The sequence below is a fragment of the Ctenocephalides felis genome, unplaced genomic scaffold (genome assembly GCF_003426905.1).
Source record: "Ctenocephalides felis isolate EL2017-DRISC unplaced genomic scaffold, ASM342690v1 CF-g0.4_SCAFFOLD_01170, whole genome shotgun sequence".
Lineage (NCBI taxonomy): Eukaryota > Metazoa > Arthropoda > Insecta > Siphonaptera > Pulicidae > Ctenocephalides > Ctenocephalides felis.
The window spans coordinates 17,062,345-17,085,854 of record NW_020537324.1 but is presented as its reverse complement, the minus strand read 5'-3'; the positions used below and the strand labels follow the sequence as shown (position 1 = coordinate 17,085,854).

The 23,510-nt window shown below is 28.6% G+C and overlaps 1 protein-coding gene and 1 long non-coding RNA gene across 2 annotated transcripts in view; one reads left to right on the top strand and one right to left on the bottom strand.

The window, feature by feature from the left end:
• The window catches only part of LOC113368108 (sn1-specific diacylglycerol lipase beta-like), a gene marked incomplete at its 3' end in the record, with an annotated part of 54,684 nt that extends 36,785 nt beyond the window's left edge, over positions 1-17,899 (top strand). The window contains 6 exon segments of the mRNA XM_026609670.1: positions 6,173-6,382; positions 8,528-8,640; positions 15,136-15,378; positions 17,000-17,149; positions 17,274-17,442; positions 17,776-17,899. Coding sequence (XP_026465455.1) covers positions 6,173-6,382; positions 8,528-8,640; positions 15,136-15,378; positions 17,000-17,149; positions 17,274-17,442; positions 17,776-17,899 — 1,009 coding nt within the window.
• Positions 17,900-19,094: 1,195 nt separating this feature from the next.
• LOC113368114 lies at positions 19,095-21,075 on the bottom strand. Its single transcript, XR_003366341.1, has 3 exons — positions 20,970-21,075; positions 20,451-20,713; positions 19,095-19,401 (listed from the first exon to the last, which is right to left on the bottom strand). It is a non-coding gene; the product is annotated as an uncharacterized LOC113368114 (long non-coding RNA).
• Between the last annotated feature and the right edge of the window lie 2,435 nt (positions 21,076-23,510).

Here is a 23,510-nt window from a genome sequence, read left to right as displayed (position 1 = left end):
TATACTCTCAAATCCCTACATTGTATACCGAATACACCTAACCTATATCTACTATATATCCTATTACCTATAATTTTCCTTACACGCTACATTAACCCTACCGAGAATCGAACCCGGGTCCGCCGCGTGGCACGCGACAACCTTAGCCACTACACCACCGTAACGCTACAATCAACCGTCTTTTTTCGCGTGTCGTTGCGTCACCTTAGTATTAATTACCTAATTAATTAGAAAATGACCAGCGGAAACAACAGTGCGTCCCATATTATATTATTAATGGGGGTACCCGATAGGGTAGTGGTTAAGGTGCGCGACCGCCACGCGGAAGTCCCGGGTTCAATTCCCGGTATAGACAATAGATAGGTAGAGATAATACATAGGGTGTAAGGTAAACCTATATAATATAGGTAAATATATAAATTAGACAGTAATATTTATAAGAAGTAAAAAGTATATAGATATTTAATAAGTTAATGACGGTATAGGTATCTCACGGTATGATTGATAATAGATATCTACCTACATACAATAATATAGTATAGTAAGATAGGTAATAGGTTATCTATCGTATTATTAGGTTAAGTCTTATGAAGTATTGTAATAAATCTTGAGTACTTTTATATCATAATAAATACCTGTAAGTATTAATGAATACAAATAATATCACAATAAATATAATTAATGTTATTAAAGATAATAAATTATGTACTCAATGATTCCCTCATACTTGTACAATTTAATGTATAGACTAGCTGTATATAATAGAGTTAATTATATAAGAAGTCAATATATTAGATTTGTGAGTTCTTATCGAAATATATCAAATTTTTTGAACCGGATTTTAAATTATAGCGTTCCGGCAAAAAAAATATTAGCACAACACCACTGTCTACATATATATAAAAATAAGTCGGGTTTTCCTTCCTGACGATATAACTGCAGAACGCGCGAACCGATTTCGACAATTTTGCATTCATTCGAAAGGTCTCGGGCTCCGCAAGGTTTATAGCTTAGTGGTGCATGGCATCGTGCCTTAATGCAAATTGCTGGAACTTCACGCACCGTAATTAAAAATTTGAGTAATGACATTAGTGAGAATTATCAGAATTATGCTTGGTTAAGTCAACGAGCAATTCTTGCCGCAAAGAATAATGATGTACACGCACTGAATTTCACCATTCAATCAAAAATTGCTGGCGATTTGGTGACATACCAATGATTCCGACTGGTTTTCCGTTTGACTTCAAACAATTGCAATTTCCAGTTCGCCTTGCTTTCGCAATAACAAGTCGCAAGGCCAATCGCTTAGTGTTTGCGGGATAAATTTCAAATAGATTCAGAAAATCATTGTTTTTCACATGGGCAGTTATACGTTGCCTGTTCACGAGTTGAGAAACCATCCGCTTTGTTTGTGTTAACGTCAGACCAAAAAATAAAAAATGTGGTTTACCAAAGAGCACTTCAATGAAACTGATAATTCGCGGATTCACTTTCATTTACTTAGAGAAGTTCAACTAAAAACACTTCATTTTTGTAATCGAAATGAATTCATTACTGTTGTGTAATAAAATCATTTTTTTCCTTTTGAAATATAAAACAAACAATAATTTCTTCATCTTTCTCACGAAACCATCTGGTGGCGAAACGGAGTTCGTCGGGTTTGCTATTATATATATATATATATATATATATATATAAAATTTATTAGCAGACATCCATCCATATAATAGGTTAATATAAAATATATAGGGTAGGGCAACGGGGCACAAAAGTTTAATTAAACTTTTTTCTTTATTGTTAATTTTTGACTTCGTATACGAGTACATTAGCCATATACATTTTATCAATCAACTTTACAATGTTATTTTATTACATTGTGTATAATTATATAGCGCACCATACATTTTTTTTCGTCAACAATATTGTAAAATTAGTTGGAAGGGAATTTTTTTACCTTACTTGACTTTGAGCAATTATATTGGGAAAACTAAAAGAGTTATATCACAACAAATAACACACATCAAACAAACAACTATCTGACTCTATTCAGTAAAACTTCCAACTAATTCACCATCGTAAATTTTTTTTTTTGCAATTTTTCAAAACATTGACATCTGGTCGTTCTCACCCATAGGCGGGGTAAAATGGGAGGGCTGGGTGGCAAACAGGTCCTATTTGTATTTTTAATTTTAAAGGGATTTTACGAAATAATATTTACATCATTTAACCAATGCAAAATATTAATTTCATGGGAGCATTTTTCTACAGAGATAACACTGTAAATAACATTGATCTGGTTTTGTCACAAATATTTATCATCAGAGTTGGCATAAGTATTTATTTAATTTATATCTTGTAAAATAGCTTTTTTAACTTAATTCACTTTTTGTTTGCTATTTTGTATTGTTTACACTTTTGCGAGGGTAAAGGTTTAGTTGGTTCTTTGTACCCCCCATTCCCCCACATGAAAGCTTTTATAGAGGTTAAAAAAACACGGTTGAATCTAACTTAAAATTAACAATGCATCTTATACAACAATACAATAACAAATACTTAAAATTTATATTAAAGGTCTCGTAAACTAAACAATAGTGCTCACAAACTAAAAAACTAACAGAAAAAGAGAATACTTTTGTTATGAATTTTCATAACATCTTTTTCCCTCTACTTTAAAATATTGTAGTTAAAAAAAATGCAAATTTCCTTGAGAAATTTGTGGTGGACCATTTTAACCGCAGATCTTAAAGCCCAACTCTACCTTATATATTATTATTAGTGTCAAGGGTCAGATGATGTATTTTTGTACTTTTAGAGGTTTTATTTTTATTCCTGTAGTCTTACTTGTCCTTCTCAGATAGTTTTACTTGTCCTTCTCAGTAAAAATATTGTGTAATAAAAATTATAAAAAACTGATGATTCCACAAACTTTGTTATTTTTGCTATTACGATATTTGTTTATGCTAGTTTTTATATGGGCTTTGTTTTTACGAATAATTGTTATTTGTTGCAAATAATTTGATTTTAGTAATAAAAATTATTTTCAAGTTAAATTGTATTTGCAAACAAAATTATTCATTCTCTCAGTGATCATATAAACACAACTTCAGGAAAATAATAATTCCGTTCTATGAATTTGTTTATATATGCATTGTTTCAAACGTTATTTTTTTCATTAATCACATGCATTCTTTAGAAATAAATGTGATGTGTAAAATGCGTCACTAATTAATAAGTTATTGCTTAAATTAAAAAAGAACTATACATGATTGTAAATAACCACAGATTAGATAAAATGACCAATCGATTCATAGAAAAAGCTATAATAAAGATGCGAATTGGTATATTTAAGTACATATAATAAAACAGTTTAGAGTGCTCACAATTAAAATGTAGAACTTGTTTGTATTACGAGTTTTGTGTTGTATAAAGTAGCAAAATTAAAAATAATAGTCATCACTTCCACGAAATAATAAAACCTCATTTTATACTCGGTCGTATTACATAATCAGAAAGCTCAAGTTCATAAAATATTTTCAAATTAAGTAAGACCAAAAAGTTGAACCCAAGCAAAAGGTTTTGTTGTTTTGCTGAATTGTTCACATAAATCAAAGAATCAATTGCAATCCGTTAAATAGCATTCACGATTTTTCTTAAAATAATTATATTCTAAAATCAATATTTACAAATAGCAAAAAAAACAATAATGACTAATAGAGAAAGGCTTACGTGACCCAATTTGTTTTTCTCTCAGATTAAATATCTCAAAGCAAATTGCCGGTTTTTGTTTTGCCAAAAATTCAGATTATGAGTGTTTACTATGTCTCGTCTATAAATATCTCAAACAATACGTTATTTGTGGAATGTTTTAGGATTCAAATATAGACTGAGAATCTATAAACAGATCATTATGTTTATTGTTTCTAAATGTGTTCAACATATTTATTTTAAAAGTGTTTGAGAGAGGCGAAGATATAATTAACGGTATGATTATATAGGTGGAAAACGCATAAACATGAATAAATGCAATGAAGGCTCTGAATTTCTGCGTTTTACAAAATTCATTTGAGAATTTTGTTTTTTATGTTTTTAAATGAATTTATTTGACATCCTGTTTACAAATTCGGCATTTACTTGATGACTATAATATTCCATTTCATAATATAATTCCTACAATTTTATATACTATAAACAGATTATTACATAATGTATAATACTTATACTTATGATTAATAGTACAATTAGCACAATTAATAATAATACTCAGTTTACGCTGATCTAACAATAAGCCATGATAAATAACTTCATATACATTGATATTTTTTTAATAAGGTAAGGTAAGAAAAAGTAATTTATATATCTCTTTTCATAATTTGTATTTTTGAGTTATTTATTTTTTACATTCTTATTTCAAAAGCTTTAATTTCTTTCTTCAATTTTTTATTTTGTTAACCATTTTCATTTTATAGAGATGTGAAAAAAGTGACTAAATTTCTTAAATTTAATAAATTTTTGTTTTTGGTTTTCGTGTAAAATTTACATTCAAATATATTTAAGTAGAATATGGTTTACCTATACTTTAAGCATAAATACAAGACATTAATTTGTTTCGCATTTGTATTTGACTATTAACAGCCATCTCACCTCGCAATTTTTAATTTTTTATCTACACTTTCTATGTCAATTTTTTGTTCCAACAAGTCTTACATAATTAATTACTTCATTTTTGTAATGATTATTTTAAATACTTGATTATACAATAGGAAGCTATATTTAGAGTTACAAAACAATGTACTTGTTACTAAAAAAAATTAATAAAAGTACTCCAAAAGATTAACTTTTGTAGAAAATCAATTTTGGAATAATATAGTAGCCCTAGCCAGTATTCAATATGTACTTGTTGCAACTTTTATATGAATAATAATAATACTAAATAGTAGTCTGCCCTAAGGTAGGTCCATGGTATGAGAGCATCAGAAAATTAATGATTTTTTCCGTTTTATTACCAATAATGAATGACCAATAATCACTTTATATTCGTTTTTATGAAATTTCCTTTCCAAACATCTTCCTAGTCTTGTTCTTCGGCTCTTCCTGCGTAAGTCATTCTTCTTTTTCTCAATTCTTTCAGTACTTCTATTTTGCCTTCGACGACGTCTTATAGAAGGCACTCTTTTTGCAAAATGGGTTCGTTCCAGTTTCCTTTTCTTTTAATGATCATGTTCTGTAGGGTAGAGCGGGGCTAGTTGAACATAGGGGCAAGTTGAGCAATCGAAATATCTCGAAAACTATTCACCGTCCGTTTAGGCATTATATGCCGGAAAGATAGAGGTTTGGGACAAATAAACATCCCGTAATCGCTAGTGGCCGCTGGACAAATGAGTGAGGCTCACGGGCGTTTTGTTTATTTTTAAATTAAAAAGTAAAAAAGTAGTTCATCACGAGTTTTCGTCTGGTTTAGTCAAATGTTATTTATTTTTAATCAGGTAAATGTTATTCTTCCATATTCTGCATAGTACTTTTGATATGCACAGAGATTCTGGGTATAATTCTCACGTTTTTTTTTATTCCTAAGATACGATATTGTTTTGTTGATTCTACTTTTCGTTAATTATTCAAAGCAAATTACTATAAGTTTTGTTTTCTGTGTCAATAAAGACTATAAATATAGAACTGGTTATTGAAAACTTATTTTATTTCATCCCTAATCGACATTGAACTTATGATTTTATTATACTTTCTTAGTGCTCAACTTGCCCCACCTATGGGGTACATTGAGCATACTTGACTTTTTGAATTTAAACAGCTGTAGCTTTTAAATTTAACTTATTACCAAAAAATAGTATTAACACTTTTGTTAAGCGATAAACAACAAATCCATTAAACCGTATAGCAATTTATTGATACTTTTCATTGAGGAGCTACATCCGTTTAAGTAAAAATTTGCTCAACTAGCCTCGCCCTACCCTACCGTCCTTTTTTCGTCCACTCTTCTCAAAACTTCTTCCTTTGTTATCTGGTCAGTCCGCTTCATTTTCTCCCTTCTTCTCCAACACCACATTTCAAAACTCCCCAGATAGTTCTTGTCGGCTTTCCTTAGAGTCCATTTCTCTGATCCGTACAGAGCTATGCTTTTAAATGAATATTTTATAATTTCTGATTTTTATTATTTCAGGCTTGTCTTAATGTCTCTCGCCCTGGTGCGGTATTGGGATTCCACGCTGGGCTGCGACGGCGGAACTCCGGTGCGGGCGTACATGGCCGGCACGATAGCGGTGCTCTCGGCTGGAGCCGTCCTGCTGCTAGCGCTGATCAACCGCAGCGCCCAGGGCACCATAACCGACACTAGAGCCAGGAGGCATGTGGCGCCTTTGCTGGCGGTTAAGTAAGTTTGGATAGAAAGAATAGTAGTAAAGATTTTCTTTAAAAACTAATAGAAAACTAATAAATAATTCTGCTTCGAATTTGGCACTTATTCTTGTATGCTTTTTTTAAAACTAATTAAGGATATCATTAAATAGGTACCCATCTAAGCTGATTTATATGCTTGCAATCTTAATAAAATTTATTACTATTTCGTATTTTTTTCTTAATTACTAATTTACTCTAATTATTATAAATTTGGATTTTTTTGTTTCCTGTTCAATTTCGTTTTCTGTATTAGCTATCACTTTTAATTATCAGTTCCTTTTGTATTTAGTTCACAAATATGTCCTCAATCAACAAAAAATGTAGACCGCTGATGATAATTATTACTGATCATAATTATTACTGAATGGTTTTTGTATTAAAGACAGATAATAATTTAATCTTGGGAAATAAAAAAATCTTAATTAAAGTATTGTGTATCTTAATTAAATATTAAGTGAGGGATTTTAGTCCTTATTTTCACTTTACAATCATTTTACATTATTTTTGATTATTTACCAATTGTTCCTATCATTTAATCAATCAATGCTTATTGCAAGTTATAAGGAATAAATGCTTTATATATACTTTAACATTGAATATTTATTTTTTGTTTATAGTATGTAACTTCTTCTATACTCTTAATATTTCAATTCCGCTAATAATGGAATAGTTTCCCAAATAAACTGAAATATCTGCGTTTGCAAGCTTGATTACATACTATTACAATATATGTATTACATATGTAGGAATTTTCTATTTTATAGTTTTGATTATAAATCGACTTAATAGTATCTTAAACTATTACTTTGATTCTGGATACTCATATCAAATCGTAATGATTAGTTGTTATATAATATATATTTAAGAATTGCACATACAGTGTTTATTTGAATTTCTCCTTCCTTGTATACTTTTAATATTTGGTATCCGGCATTAAATAGTTACTCATATTATAATAAAATAATACTAAGAAAGGAATTTTGATCTTTATATTTAAACTACATATCAATTTCGTAGATTTTTTGGCTGTTTATCTGAATTTTGAATGCTCATTTCAAAAGTGTTTGAGAGAGGCGAAAATATAATTAATGATAAGATTATATAGGTGTAGAACGCATAAAGATTAATTTAAAATTGATGTTTATATTTTGACCGTAAATGCGATGAAGGCTTTAAATTTTGTTTTACAAAACTCATTTGCAAATTTAGTTTTTTTCAATTTTTTAAAATGAATTTATTCGGTATCTTGTATACAAATTAGTCATTCACTTCATTACTAATACATTACAATCTATTATTTAAATCTTACAATTATATAACTAATACTTACTTATAATTAATAGTACAATTATATAGTAATACTGAGTTTATAGTAATACAAGTTATAAATATTTTAAAATCAAACATTTATTCTTATATTGAATTTGTCATCGTTCTTAATTTTTGTTCACAGAATTAATAGTTATTTATAAAAGCTGAAATAGGTACTTGAAATCTTAATTATGCGATTACAATATACTACATTAACTGAGATAAGTAAGGGATTTAAGTCTTTATATTTCATCTATATCATATTATATTATCTATATATTAATTTTGCATTATTTTTAACTATTTATCAAGTATTTCGAATGCTTTTTTTCAAAATGTATTGGTTAGTTGCTATAATATACATCATGAAATTAAATTTTAATTTAGCGTTCAGTTCTGATTATGAAACTTTTACTTTTCTTCATTCCCAATTAAAATATTTTTGAAGCTTATTTATAAATCAATATGTTATTCTAATCAAATATAAAATATTTTTATCAAATAATTGAGGAAAAATTCTAGTAAAATATTTAACTCGCCATTGAAATAAAAACTGATTTATAAATAACATTGATTGAAAGCAGATATCCCCGTAACAAATAGCTAAATTTATTTTTAATTTTCCTGCAAGGCCTTCGACCGAGGTCATAAAAACAATCATGAAACAGCAAGTATCTGAATTATTCTATTTACAATTTACAGCAACTTTTGTCTTTATTACGCATTTAAAAAGTGGAAATATTTACACCTATCCCTATAAACAAAAAAAAATTTTGCTTGAAAAAAATTGATTGTAAATTTATTACAGGATATTTCTGCACTTACCAGAGTTGGGGCTGAATATCTTGGGAACGCTCTGGGCTTTCAGTGATGTCATAGTATGTCCTAACACCGAGCTATTTTCTCGAACAGTCATAGAAGGTAATATTTATTGATTGGTTCGTAATCATTTATTTATTCGGTTTGTTTTGCAGAGTGTCGATTGTTTTTCTGGGTCATCCGCGTCGTTCGAATTAGAAAACTGACCGATATTAATTTTGGGAACTGGTTCGGAAAGAATTTAATTTGATATAAATACTTTCGCGCTAAACTTACTTTTACTTTTTTCATTTTTTACATTTTTGAAATAAATAAATATATTATTTCAAAACAACAAATTTAAATTTCAATTTCTCTTGGTTGCAATTTATTATCAAACCTTCACTTCATAATTATTTTATTTATTAAGGCCATTAACCGGGTGGTCATTTAGTCACGTTATATCGTTTTTAGTATAAATACATAGTTATAAATTAGTTGCTAATTTGTACTAAAATATAATATAATTTCATGCTTTGCGATGGGATCTTAGAGAACTATTTTATACAACTATAAATTCTACTATAAAATATTTTACAACGAGATTGTTAGAATTTATAGATAGATTTTCGGCTGTTTTGCTGATTGGTAAATCGCATGTAAAGAAGTTATTTCCAAATATCAATTATTTTAAATAATACTAATTTTATGATAAAAAATTACATCACTGATATTCTCAAATTTTAGGAATTTTTATAGGAGTATATGAATTTAATTAAAAACTGCAATTATGAAATACTAATATAAAACATTTCACATTAAGATGAGGATCTACAGATATTTTTGGCTATTCTACTGATTTATGAATTGACACTTGAAGAATCTATTTCCGAATATCAATAAAACTAATTTCCTGATAGAAATTATCACATTTCTTCTATTTAAAGATTTTATTATTCCATAATCAAAATCTTATATTGGATTTCCAAACCTTATTTTTAAGAAATTATCACTTATATCCACAAAATATATCCTAAAATGCATATTGCAGCTGTAGATCATGTTTAGTCGTTTTGAAGATGGTGTATCAATGATATCCTTAATTTTCCAGAAATTTTACAAGAATATATCCGTAAAACACTTTCATTGGAAACTTTAAAAATGATGAAATTATTAAAATTTATATGTACCTATATATTTGGTTATTTTGCTGATATGAGAACTGAAGAAGATGAGCAACTCAAGTAGCTATTTTGGAGTATTTTATCAATCAATTCAAATGAATCCGACTTTTTGATAGAAAAATACACATTGCTTCTATAATTTTATATCAAATTTTTATTCTTAACTTTTTTTAATGATCTTGGAACGTATATTGCACTTAGATCAAATTTAGTCATCTTGCAGGTGCTGTATCACTCATTTCCTCACTTTTTAAGGAATTTTGCAAAAATGCATGAGTAAAATACTTTAATTGGCTACTACTGAATCTATTACAAATTGTCCCATACCAGTTTCGTCCTGAATACCATAGAAATTAACGTTTCGTTAGTTGCCTAACCTAGGAGCAATATCGTGGAATTTCAATATTAACGCGTTCTGTGCACATTCACCTCACCTTGTACGCTACCAGATAATTATTATAAAACTTGCATATGTATATTTAATTTCAAATACCTTTAAGTTGCGAAACTGATGCCTTATTGCGTCGAATACAATTTGTTTTCGCATAATATTTATGTTGGGCGAGGCAAATTTGAAGGGAAACAGATGAGATAATAGAGTAATGGTAATAGAGTATTGTTGAATAGAAGAAAATTTTTATAAACTTAGATTTTTATATTATACATATTTATATTTTTTAACCAATTATTGTGTTTCTATATTATAAGTGTAATATAACACAACAATTATTATGGCAAGGATATAATCGCAAGGGTAGAGTAGCTGAACTTCGTATGAAAATTTGATTGGGAGTTTGAGTAAATAATAATTTATTAAGTGTAAGTTTTTGTAAAGTTTCTTTTAAACTCACGCTTGCAAAACATTAGAAAAAATTTGACTATTTGTGAAATACCAAAAAAATTAGATTTTTATAATTTTTGCCTATAATTGCTACCCAAGATGTGTATCTGATACAACAGATATGGCGGCAACTACGATTCTACTTATAACTAATCAATATTAGTAAATTAATAGAAATCTTATTGGAAAATCTGGTTATTTTCAGGATATGAATTTTCCAACTATTATACATATGTGTAGGTACCAGTTACATGCCGGAAAAAGTAGTTCAAAGAACTCGATCTTATGTGATGTAAGTTCCTTAATAAGAGCTACCAAGCAAGGCCATTTTTTATTAGATCACACTACATTCTAATTGCATTCAGGCGTTTTGGAATTAATATTATTAGAAAAGATTAGCTCCTATTTATGAAGTCAATTTAAATGAACTATTTTATGCAGTTCACAGCCGTTTTGTAAAGGATATTATGAAAATACTAGGTAACCTTATAATTAGACTTCCCAGGATTGCGAAGGTCATCATCATAAACACTTGTGATTTTTTAAACTTGTTATTCATAAAAATGGATTGCGTAATTGTTAACATGACATTTGACATCAAATTTCTATTTCATTGTTTAAAAACTATCCAGTCATCATATTTTTCGGCGTGTGTGCAGTATTTAAACGAACTGTATAAATTTTCTAATCTTCCGGTTCTAATTTTTTACTGACGATAATCAGAAAAAAAAAAAAGTTATGATTATAATAAACCAATGTTCAATAATAGCTAGAATGCACACAAAATTATGTTAAAAATGTAAATGGTGAAATTAATTGCCCTCTATTGAGGGACCCTATTGGGTCTGAATGTCTCTATTATCTATTATATAATAAAAGATTGCTCATAGAATAGTAGTTAGATCTATTGGATTTTATTTAAAGCAGTAATTCCATAGTGATTTTTACTTGAAAATTTAGATGGCAATATGATTCCACATAAAAATAGCCCTTGTTTGGCATTGCTTCATCAATAAAAAAAATGGTTTTGCAAAAATTTAAAAGGTGAAATCAAATAGTCGTGTATGAATTTGTAATAGAGTCTATATCACCCGTTAGAACTATTGGTTTTTAAGCAAATTTCTCAGAATCTATACCTATCTCAACAGCTTGATATCAAGCAGTAGTGACATAGTAATTTTCACTTGGAAATATAGATACCAATATGATTCCACATGAAAATAGCCCTTGCCCGGCATTGCTGCATCAATAAAAAAATTAATCGGTATTACTGAAATTTAAAGGTGAAATTAATTAGTCGTGCATAAATTTGTAGTTGAGTTTGTGTATCTCTATTATTATTATATTAGAGCTATTGGATTTTAGTCAAAGGTCTCAGAATCGACTTATATCTCATCAACCTGATGTCAAGCAGTATTGACATAGTGATTTTCACTTCTAAATATAGATAACAATATGATTCTATATAAAAATAGCCCTTGCCCGGCGTTGATGCATCAATAAAAAAATTGATTGGTATTATAGAAATTAATTGTAGTAGAGACTGTAAGTCTCTATTATTATTATATTGGGTTTGCTTGTGGATTAGTGGTTATATCTCTTGGACTTTAATCAAAGTTCTCAGATTCTACATATAATTATCTCAGCAGCTTGATATCAAGCATTAGTGCAAGAGTGATTTTCACTTGGAAATATAGATAGTAATCTAATTCAATGCAAAAACAGCCCTTGCCTGGCATTGCTGCATCCATAAAAAATTGGTGTTACAGAAATTGTAAGGACTGTAAAGAATTGTAAGAAGATAAGACAATTAGTTGGTCTTTCACAAAAATGTATTGGTTAAGTCATCGTTTAGTCAAATTATCACAACAAGTTATAGGATCCTTACGTTCTGATGTTCAAATAATATATATTTTAATTAAAAAAAAATATTGGCGCCTGGCACTTATTTATAGCAGCGCCAAAAATGTCTGGCAACAAAAAATGTGAGTCTTGTGAACCTATTCAAAATCAAAAAAATGACAATTGGACTGACTAAAATGCTTTCAAAATTTTGAAATCTCACTATACAAGTTGACTGAGCACTAATAAACGCAACGACTTTCTGTTGCCAGATGGCCCAAAGACCATCTAATCAAAAGAGCACCCAGGACGACATACCAAAAAATTATTTTGGCTAAAGTTCTTGTTTTGAAAACGTTGCTGCCTCCTATATCTATATTTTATTCGAATCTAAAAGATCAATAATTCTGGTTTGAGTTTAGCCCAAGTATAAATTTCCATTCAACTCAACTCTATCGATTACGATTATCCCAAATATATCAATATCACCTTGTTATCAATTTCTACGTCCCAAATATGTTTTGGGCACGAGTTTGAACTTCCAGAAAGTGTTGGTTGGAGCTCGTGTGTCCATTGACCAAAAACATTTGCATGATTGCATCGATATCCAATTTCGATTAATCATTAGAAAATAAACATACACAATCCCAGTTCCTCGCAGTGCCAATGACCGTGTTCGCGGCAACTACACGAAACGTGAATAACGCGAATGTCGTAACGCTCGCGCTACGAGTTGCAACTTTTTGCTGCCGCGTTGCATTTGTGTTGACATTAAAAACTTTTTTGTGTTGCGACATGCATCGGACAGCATTTTATTGACAAATGTTCCAGTAATAAGATGGATCTATCACACACACGCCTTTCTACGAATCTTTGGTTAATAGGCCAATTTAGAAATTTATTTCTAATTAAATATTTAAACTGTCTTATCGATGGATTCTAAGATGCACGTAAATCAGTGCATGGTAATTGATCGATTGGAATAAATTTAATTGTATATGAGAGGATTTCAAGATTTTGATCAATATTTTGATATAATGCAATTAGCGTAGTTTTATGTACCTTCTTATTCTTATTCTTCATAATACGCCACTTTGCGCCACCTTAAAATATATTGTCTCTATACAAATTCTAGTATAAGATGCGTTTTTGGTCCGGTCTCTAGATAATCGTTTTAACGGGGATTTACTGTACTTCAGTAATATTTCTGCTACAACAATTTTATATTACCAGTATTTAATTTTTTATATGTTTTTATTTATTTGTATATAACAAATATACAATATACATATTTTTCATCACATTTATTGCCGAGTTCCATATTTGGATAATTCAAATACTTTCTTATACAACAGATCAATCACTAAAATTAAATTTTAATTATTTATGCAATGTTTATTATACTCGGCGCCTATAGCATTTGCTTATAGTTTTACATATATGTTAAGTTCTTAAGTAATAATTATAGTTTTTTCTTTTTTTCCCATATATTATAATGTATGGGAAAAATATTATTAATTCTGAAAATAATTCCATATAGTCTGAATATTAGGATAAAATGTTTAACAATATTTATTAGTTAGTATAACACCCTTGGATAATAAACCCATATATCTTAATAAAATACTGTAATTCAACCTATCCAACAAATAAAAAATATATAAAAATTTAAAAAAAATAAAAAATGTCAATAAAGTAAAACTTGAATATGATATTATTTTATCAGAGCCCAAAGCTGATGATATTATTCTTTGTTCAAACCCAATTAATTATTGTAACTATCAATAGCAATTATATCGATATAACGACTATTATTATATTGATGATCATCGATGCACATTTACTAGTACTAGATGAACATTTAACACGATTTAACTTGTAATATTGTTGGACATCAATATTCAATATGGTTCAATACAAAAATTATATCAAATAAAATGAGTTGTCCAAAAGAGGCTTTCGAGGAATCAAAGCTTTTAATGATACTTGGTTAATTATTTTATCAATTGATTCGTCCTTGGATCGATTCTTGGCAATTACATAAAAAATATAAAAAGTTCAATAGAAATGGGATTGTTGATTAGTTAATTTGAAATTAAACATAATTAAAATTATTGAATCGAATAGGAATAAACTTAGAAATAAGAAGAAAGTAAGAAAAGATCAGAATTGGAGGAAATCAGAATTAGGTCGAGTTGAATTTGAATGAAAAATTAAAAGTATTAAAATAACAAAAAAAAACAATATATAGTCATTATAGTAAGTTCACCTCGGAATTCAATATACCCAGCTGTAAGTCTGTAAATACGCCCTAAAAGTTGTCTTAAAACCTACATATGGTAGGGTGTACGTAATGTAGGTTTTGAGACAACTTTTAGGGTGTATTTACCGAGAATATACAGACTTACAGCTGGGTCTTTCGAATTTCGAGATTCTTACCTAATTTAAGCTTAAATTACTGGACTAATAAGAATTTAAGATCAGATTTAGAAACCAAAAAAAGAAGAAAGAAGAAATCAGTTAGAAGAACATTAAAATAGAAAGGATATAAATAAAAAAGATAGTATAGAATATATATATGCAATACCTGTGACATATATTCAATGTTAAAATCAAGTCCTGATTCAAATAATATAATTTATTATTATATAAACATTCTGTTTGAACCATTTTCAAGATTTGAAAGAGATATTCAATTTCACATTTATAAATTTTATGAACATATAAATAAAAATTTATTTTTCCCCCCAGCGATTGTATTATTCAACTGGGTGCTTTTCGCACTCACGGTTTTCGGCCTCGCAATGGTGTTCGATCCTCTGGGTTCCACATCAGCCAGTTGTTGTGTGCAGGGTTCTCCTGGTTCCACTGCTACGCCTTCGCAGTCGAACATGCACCGAAAGCTGACGGCGCTCTGGTTGAAGAGGTTTCGCTGGGCGTGCTGCTGCATGCGGAGCGATGAACTTGGAAATGAAGCTTTTCAGCAAATCGCTGGTAAGGAAATGGAAAATTATTATGAAGATGGGATTATTAGCTGTTTATTAATATATTAGGTATATAAATGTTAGGGGGCGTCCATTAATCTCGTGATTTATTTTTTAAAGATTTCCGCCCCCCCACCTTTGCCTTGGTGATTTGTGGTAATATTCAAAATTACCCCCTCTCCCCCACCAAACATTGCATGTATTTTTCGTTTCGAGACAAAATTGTAAATAAAATTTTTGATTTTTTTGAAAATGTTTGGACTATTAAAAAAAATCAGGTAAAAAGTAAATGCACGTACCACCACCATGGGGAAAATGGTGTATACCATGCACCACCCTCCCATTCCAACCCCCATCTTCATCTAGAAATATCACATGATTATTGGAAGCCCTCTTACGTAACTAGTTAAGTATTAAAACGTTTAGTGAGACATTTATGGAGTTATTATTATGGATTATGATTTTTCAAGCTAGAATATTCCAACAGCTAATGGTCAATACTTTATAATGCCTATGGCGATTATTAGCCTATTGGCACTTTGGTATTTTTATCAATCACACCTGAGTAATATATGTATCTATAAAAGTTTTATATTGAATTGTTAATTGCAAAATATAGTATCTTAAGTGTGTTATAAATTTACCATGAATTATCAGTATAGAAACTCTTATAACTATGATTGATTCAGCTAAATTATAATATTACAAATATAACAAACTAACAAAGGACAATCAATAATTAGAAAAATAGAGAATTGCCTTGATAATACATGTTATCAATACATCATGTATTATCTATGTCGATCAATCAAATACATTCGAATTTGTATTTTTTTCTGACCAAAATGTATATATCCTATATAAATGTGTATATATGTCTTAATAAATGCAAATAACCATTGCATGTCTTGAGAATAAAAACATGTTTTGAACATGAACTAAAATTCCATCTAAATATTTTTCGTTTTTGCTCTATGATGACACGGTCAATAACTATATTGAAATCGTGACTTGAAATAATTTGCATAAGTCATTGTTGGGATAAATAAAAAAAAATGTTTAGAAAAAATAAATCTAAAGCGTAGATTAATTTAAAATAGGCCAAAATTGTTATAAAAGTACTAGGTTTAGAGATTTATGTTTACAGAAATCAAATATTTGCTGGTTATAGTTTTTTAAGGTCGTGAAAATTCTTTGACTTTAGCAAAGATATATGGACAACTTGTTGCAAATAATCATTATTGTTATGCTTATTTTTTATATTTTTACTCAATATAATTCATACATACTGTATATCATTATGACATATTCTGGTATAGGAAACACAGCAATCTTATAACAAAAATAAATTTTTACATTATCTTTCAAATTTTATTAGTATTTTTATATAAAGCTTATATTGTGATTTAATGTATTTAATTATATACATACATACAAAGATGCACACTTAAATACATATAAACGTATACCTATAAAGCATAGGTGATCATTATGCTAAAAGTAAAAAATTTTAAAAGTTTTTCAAATATCATATGATTATTTGTTATGATTGTTATGATTTATTGTTTATTTAATCTAAATAATAAGTTTAATTTAAATAATAATATATTATTTTTTTATGTATTTTCTAGCTTTGCTCAGTACGTTGTTTCGAGGTACCGATTTGGTGCCTTCTGATGTTTTGGCCGGTTGCGTACTCCTGCGAGTGAGGCAAAAAAGAGACACACGTGAAAGAAGGCGATTGCAAATGTTGGCTGAAGAAGAACCACAATATACCACCGGTACATATATGAAAAATATAATGTAATAACACACCTACGAAAATTGTTTATTTATTTTTAGTAAACAGTCGTGTAGATTTTTATCATAGAACAAGTTATAACTTACCACATCTTGAATTTGCAGATATGCTTCGAATATTTTCAACCTGTCCTTCTTGGATGAACATGCACATGGCCAAACATTTTATGAGGTTTTCAATGGCCACTTACGGTTGGCCATTCGTCATGTACACTCATTGCTGTACTGGCCTATATCGACTTATGCGAAAAGCTACATGCTGTGCTTGTTTCAGGTAAAAAAATAATTATAAATAATAAATAGGTTATATAGATATATATATAATATATGAGTTATCGCAACCCTAAAAATAGAGAAGTTTAAATCCTAACTCTTCACTATGTATATAATATTTTTATCTCGTGATGGGACTAAAATTATCACAATTAATACATATATTAGAATCAAATGATAACTTTGTGATCATTCTAATTGCTATTATTAGTCAATAGACATATTTTTGTTGGACAAAGGATATTTGTTGAATTTTTTTTTAATCTGGTTCATAAATTTGATTATATTATTATTATTATTATTATTGATTTAATCAAATGTATATTATTTACAGATCGAAACCAAATATGGTTACAGACGACAATTGTTGCCTTTGTCATTTGGCTGGAGTGAGGTATATGTCACGTTTAAGATCAGAAGACATTCTGTATGCATCATTTAGAAATCATGTTTTTGAGGTAAGTAAACTACCAATTATACCTTGATATAATAGATATGTATGCATAAAAATAATATATAGGGCGGGTCGATTTAAAGGTCACTTAGGCACATATGACTTTCGGATTCTAGAATCAAAATAAAATACTTTTCTCAAGAAACCATACCTCTAAAACGAATTCTGATGTCTCGTGCATTGATCCAAAGATAAGGGTTAAATTTTGAAAAACCTCTCAGAGACAGTTTCAGGTAGTGAACCTTGGGCATGGGTGGATCGGCCTTCCAAAGTTTAGTGGGGTTTAGTCATACATTTGGACGCGATTGGGGGACGCATTCTGAATGGGTTAAAATGGAATTTTTCAAATTTTAACCCTTATTTTTAGGTCAATGCACGCGATATCAGAATTCATTTTAGAGGAATGATTTCTTTAGCAAAGTATCTTTTTTTGATTTCTAGTATCCGAAAATCATATGTGCTTATGCGACTTTTTTTGACCCATACAAATCGACCCGCTCTAATATATATATATATATATATTATATATATATAATATATATAATTTTTTTTCTAAGAGTCAATCGGCCCAAAACGTATAAAAGTCTATTAAATTTATTTAGAAACAAAATTTAGTTTTTCTTTCCATCGTTTGAATGGATTCCTGGTAACATGCGTTTCTATCTTCATCTATATACTTTTTACAATTTGAAAAATTTATATAAGATAATAATTTTTCACAAGCTTCGTAAAAAACTTCATCCGGAAATTGTAAGGGAAAAATTATTGTTCTTAATTATTAAATTATGTTTCTAAAACTTTTTTTAATATGCTTCCATATGTTTGGTATTCCATTTTGACTCGTCCATAGAGAAAAGAACACGCAAATTCTTTAAGAAACATAAAAACCACATACAATATATAAAATACTTCAACAGTCATATTTGTCAAAAAAAATTATATATTTTTCTAAAAAAATGAACTAGAAATAAAATATAACTAACAACAATGTTGCAGTGTTGTGCGAAAAAACTGCTATATATAACAGTTATATTTAGATATATATGATTTAACGTTAATCCTTATAATTTAAAAGCGAATATTAATCATCAAAAAAATCATCATCAAATTCGTCACTATCATCATCTTCATCTTCATCAAAAAAATCTTCATCGTCTTCATCTTCATCATCCTCATCTTCTTCGGATTCATCTGGTATTGGTGTAGTTGGTGCATCCGAAGGTGTTATAGGTTTTGTACCAAAATCAGGAACTGCTGTGGTAGTTGGTGTATTTGTAGTCGAACTTGAACTGGTTGTGGTTGTCGAATCTGTATTTGGTTTGTCTATTACACCACCATCATTGTCATCTATTTGGCGGCACCAACATGTATTGACGTCTCGTTTTTGGTGTCTTACGGCGCTCTTGAAATTGTAGATTCGTTTGTGGTTCTTTTTTGTTGGCCTTTTAGAGCTTGCTGGTTTTCCTACAGTTCTTTGACAGCAACACATTTCTTCTACTATATTCGCTGTAGGGATAAAAAAATTATATAAATAAGAAATTTCAAATGTATATAAGTAATATTTAAAGAACAATATTTGTACTGATCTAAAATTGTAAATATGAAAGTATAATACCCAAGGGTAGAATTATATACCAATCCATTATTATGTTGTAACCATTATATATATATTGAAATATATCTTTTTAAATTGAAATAAATTGAAAAAAAAATATTATAAAAATGATTGAGGTTATATTAAGAATTATTTATACCGACAAATTGATAAAGGTGTTCTTGTATCTTATAAATACCCATAGTGTGGTAAATAGTAAAAACTCGAAATTCCAATAATAAGTGAAAAAACAAAAGGTATGTAAAGGTGAAAATTATTTGTAATCATATTATAAATTATGATGACTTGCAAAACAATAATTTTAACTATATTAAACGTAGTATTAAACAGTATAAGACGCAGAAATATTGGAAAGTTTTTAAATTGGGATGATTAATGATTAGTAAAAGAAGTAGTAAAGAACACGCTGAAGGTTAAGGAACTAAAAGTTGATATGGATTGTTAAAAAAATAATAAGAAAAATTGTATTTTTTCACGTACTTCAACTTTTTATTTTTTGAGCACTCATCACGTGATATAAATTAAATTATTAATTTATATATATAAATATATAGCGAGATTTGTAAAAATGTAATTAAAACTATAAATGCAATATCACTGTATATTTCTCTAGGAAGTTTTGTATCACTTTCCCAATTCATTATTATAATTGGTAATAATAACTTGATAATAATGCTAATTCATTTCATAGATTTGAAAATTGAAAGTAATTATAACTTAACGTAGATGATAATATACCAACCAAACAAATTTAAAATTTAAAAAATTCAGAAAACAAAAGATATTATCATATTTATATACCACAATTACTGTAATTACGTTTGTTGAAGGTCTGCATAACTGCTCATATGTTTACCTACGTAAAGTTAACTGGAAATTTTTAAATGAATATTTTAACTGCGTATTAAATTAATCTAAATAGTAATTATACAAGTTTTACCCTTTGTTTCACCATTCTGTTTTAGTTGATTTGATGATTTTCTACCACCTTTTCTATGCTTGTGGATTTTGACTTTCTTAATCAACAAAGCCTTTGCTTTGGCTATAGATTTGTTTCTTTCATGATTTCTGGTATTGATGAAATGTGATTCTTTCCTATCAAGCCTGGATCATTTTGTCTAGAAATCGATTTGGGTTCAACATCGAATCTATTTTCGCTTATAAGATCGGTGCCTGAAGACTCTGGCTTAAGTTCATCCGATTCTACAATCAAATATAAAATATAAATATATGTATAGATTATTCAGATCAGAGTAAATATTAAGTTCTTTTTATTATTTGCTTAATATTTTTTAAGACCATGATCCAATAATCTTTTTTTGTTCATTTCTGAACGGTCACTTCATTAAAATATTAAAAAACATTCGCTAGTAAAAGTATAGTTGTACTTATAAATATTGTTGAAATGATGAAAATCATGATTTGATTAATAAAATTATATATTTTTATACTCACTTACCACAAACTATACATAAAATTGCCAAATTTAAGCACAATACTAGGAGTTTCATTCTGTATTCGAGTGGAACCTTTGCTGTTTTAATTATAACATAGCAATATCTTCTCGTAAACTAAATGTGCGCAATTTTTTGTTTCTTTCTATTTATGAAAATTAAAACAAACGATAATTCTTATCTAAAATATTTATTATAATTTTTTCATTATTGTGATAATATTGCGGTAGTGAATTATGAAAGGGTTACGTATATAATTACGCTGCAAATACAAAAAATATGTGATAAGCGGAAATATTATACCCTTGTAGTACTATAGTTTATTAAGTTTTCCTGTTTTCTTTATTTTGAAAACGGTTATGACACTTGCTGTTTTCTTGTATGATTTGATTTTATTACTAATCCGTCATATTTAAGGTCAGTATTTCAGTATTTCAATTTAACCTCAGCTAACTGGTAAATTAAAAAATTATGGCTGATCAAAAAAACAAGTGGCACAATCGTGCCTAGTCTCCCCTGCTTCCAGTCTAAAGAAAATGATATATTATTTTTTTGATAATTGACTTAGCGTAAGTTGGAGTAATTGCAAAAAAAATCCAAAATATTTTTTTTATATATCTTTACGTTTCGAAGGTTTCTTAACATTTTGGCATATCTTAGAAAAAATGATGTATGTGTGTGTATGTAACCAATATGTATGATTCAAAAATCATTCGATTTCCATTGATAAGGAGACATGCTGATTAGTTTTTGGCAAAGGTAAGTTCAGCCGTTTCGAAGATACAGGGCAAAAAGTGCCAAAACGGTAATTCAATTTTTGAGAGAACCGAGCGTCAGATTTGAATGATTCAAAAAACGATTTATTTGGAAGAACTGTAGCAAATTTTTGGAAAGGCAGTTCTACCATTTGGTTTGTTTTGGAAATCCAATAAAAAAGTGAAAAAATGCCATTTGGCGGATAAATATGATAATTAGACATACGCACATCAAATTATCATATGTTTTATAGATATTTTAATGATAAAAACAAATTTTGTTAACATTTCTATGGGTTTCGTACCAATGTTTATCTGTAATACTACGATGCGTATGTAAAAAAAGTTCAAAATTTAAAAAATATTTCAAATTATAAAAAAAAAAAATTCACTCTTTTAAAAATCTCAAAAATATAAAATTTGAAAATCTCAAAAATCGATAATCTAAAAAGATTGAATCTGTTCTAATAATTTTATTTTTTGGTACGGAAGTACCAGCTATTTCCCTGAAGGCACTATGCCATGCACTACTTTGTTTGTAGTTACAGTAGAACCTCGATTAACCGGACTAATTAGTGTTGATAGTCATTCAGATAATCGAAAATCTGGATAATCAAATGGATGAAGAATAATGTTGTATATTTATTAAATTCTAGCAAACCCGATGAACTCCGTTTCGCCACCAGATGGTTTCGTGAGAAAAATGAAGAAATTTTTTGTTTGTTTTATATTTGAAAAGGAAAAATTTGATCAGGAAGGAAAACTCGACTTATTTTTATATATAATATATAGAAGATAATCTATTTGCAATTATTTGAAACAATTATTGATTATTTTTATTACTCGAATTTTTAATTACGTTGCGTGAAGTTCCAGCAATTTGCATTAGGGCACGATGCAAATTGAAACTCCCTTATGTATGTATATACATATTATCTTAGATTACATTAAGTACATACTTATACTAAACTGCAGCATTAATCATGGAAAAAATCGAATTGTGGGTATGTACATTACATAGAAATTGGTCGCGGTTGGTAGTCCGTACGTAATAAAAGAAAGTGTAATACTCTTGAAATTTTTGGAATACGATTGTTTATTTATCGTTTTATATTACATATTTTAACACAATATTCTAACACCAAAATTTAATATGACCAACAATAATTACAATAAACTTACAATAATCAACAAAAAACATTGTACAATGTATTGTTCAATTATATTTCATTTCAAAATGCATAAATTAATCATTAAATAAAATCCGCGGATTCAATGGACTGGTCAATTTGCGCATCGTCGGTCGGTTTGCACAAACAGGTGAAGATGTCTCGATTTTGGCGTTCTACGCTGCGCCAGAATTTGGAGATGCGTTTGTTGTTCTTTCGTTGCTTAATCGAGCTCATTGTCTCATCTGCTGTTCTTGGTGTGCAATACATTTTTTCCATATTGTGGCCTGCAACATATTAGAACTAGCTGTAAGTGGAATTCTGTCTTAAGGCAATTAAGGCAAATTGCTGAAACTTTCCGTACCAAAATTATTATTTTTTAAAAACGATTAACATTTTAGAAAAAATTTTACTTCGAAAAAATAAAATATTTGAGAAACTATAAATTGGACAAAAAATTACTTTAAAAAAAAAAAAAAATTTAAAAAAAATGTAAAAAAAAATATTTATTAAAAAAAATTTTTTTTTGAAAAAAAAATGTTTCCTTTATTTTGACATATTTAGATATATCTGAACTTTTTTTAAAGTAATCGTACTGCTTTAACTGCATAGAGACAAAATA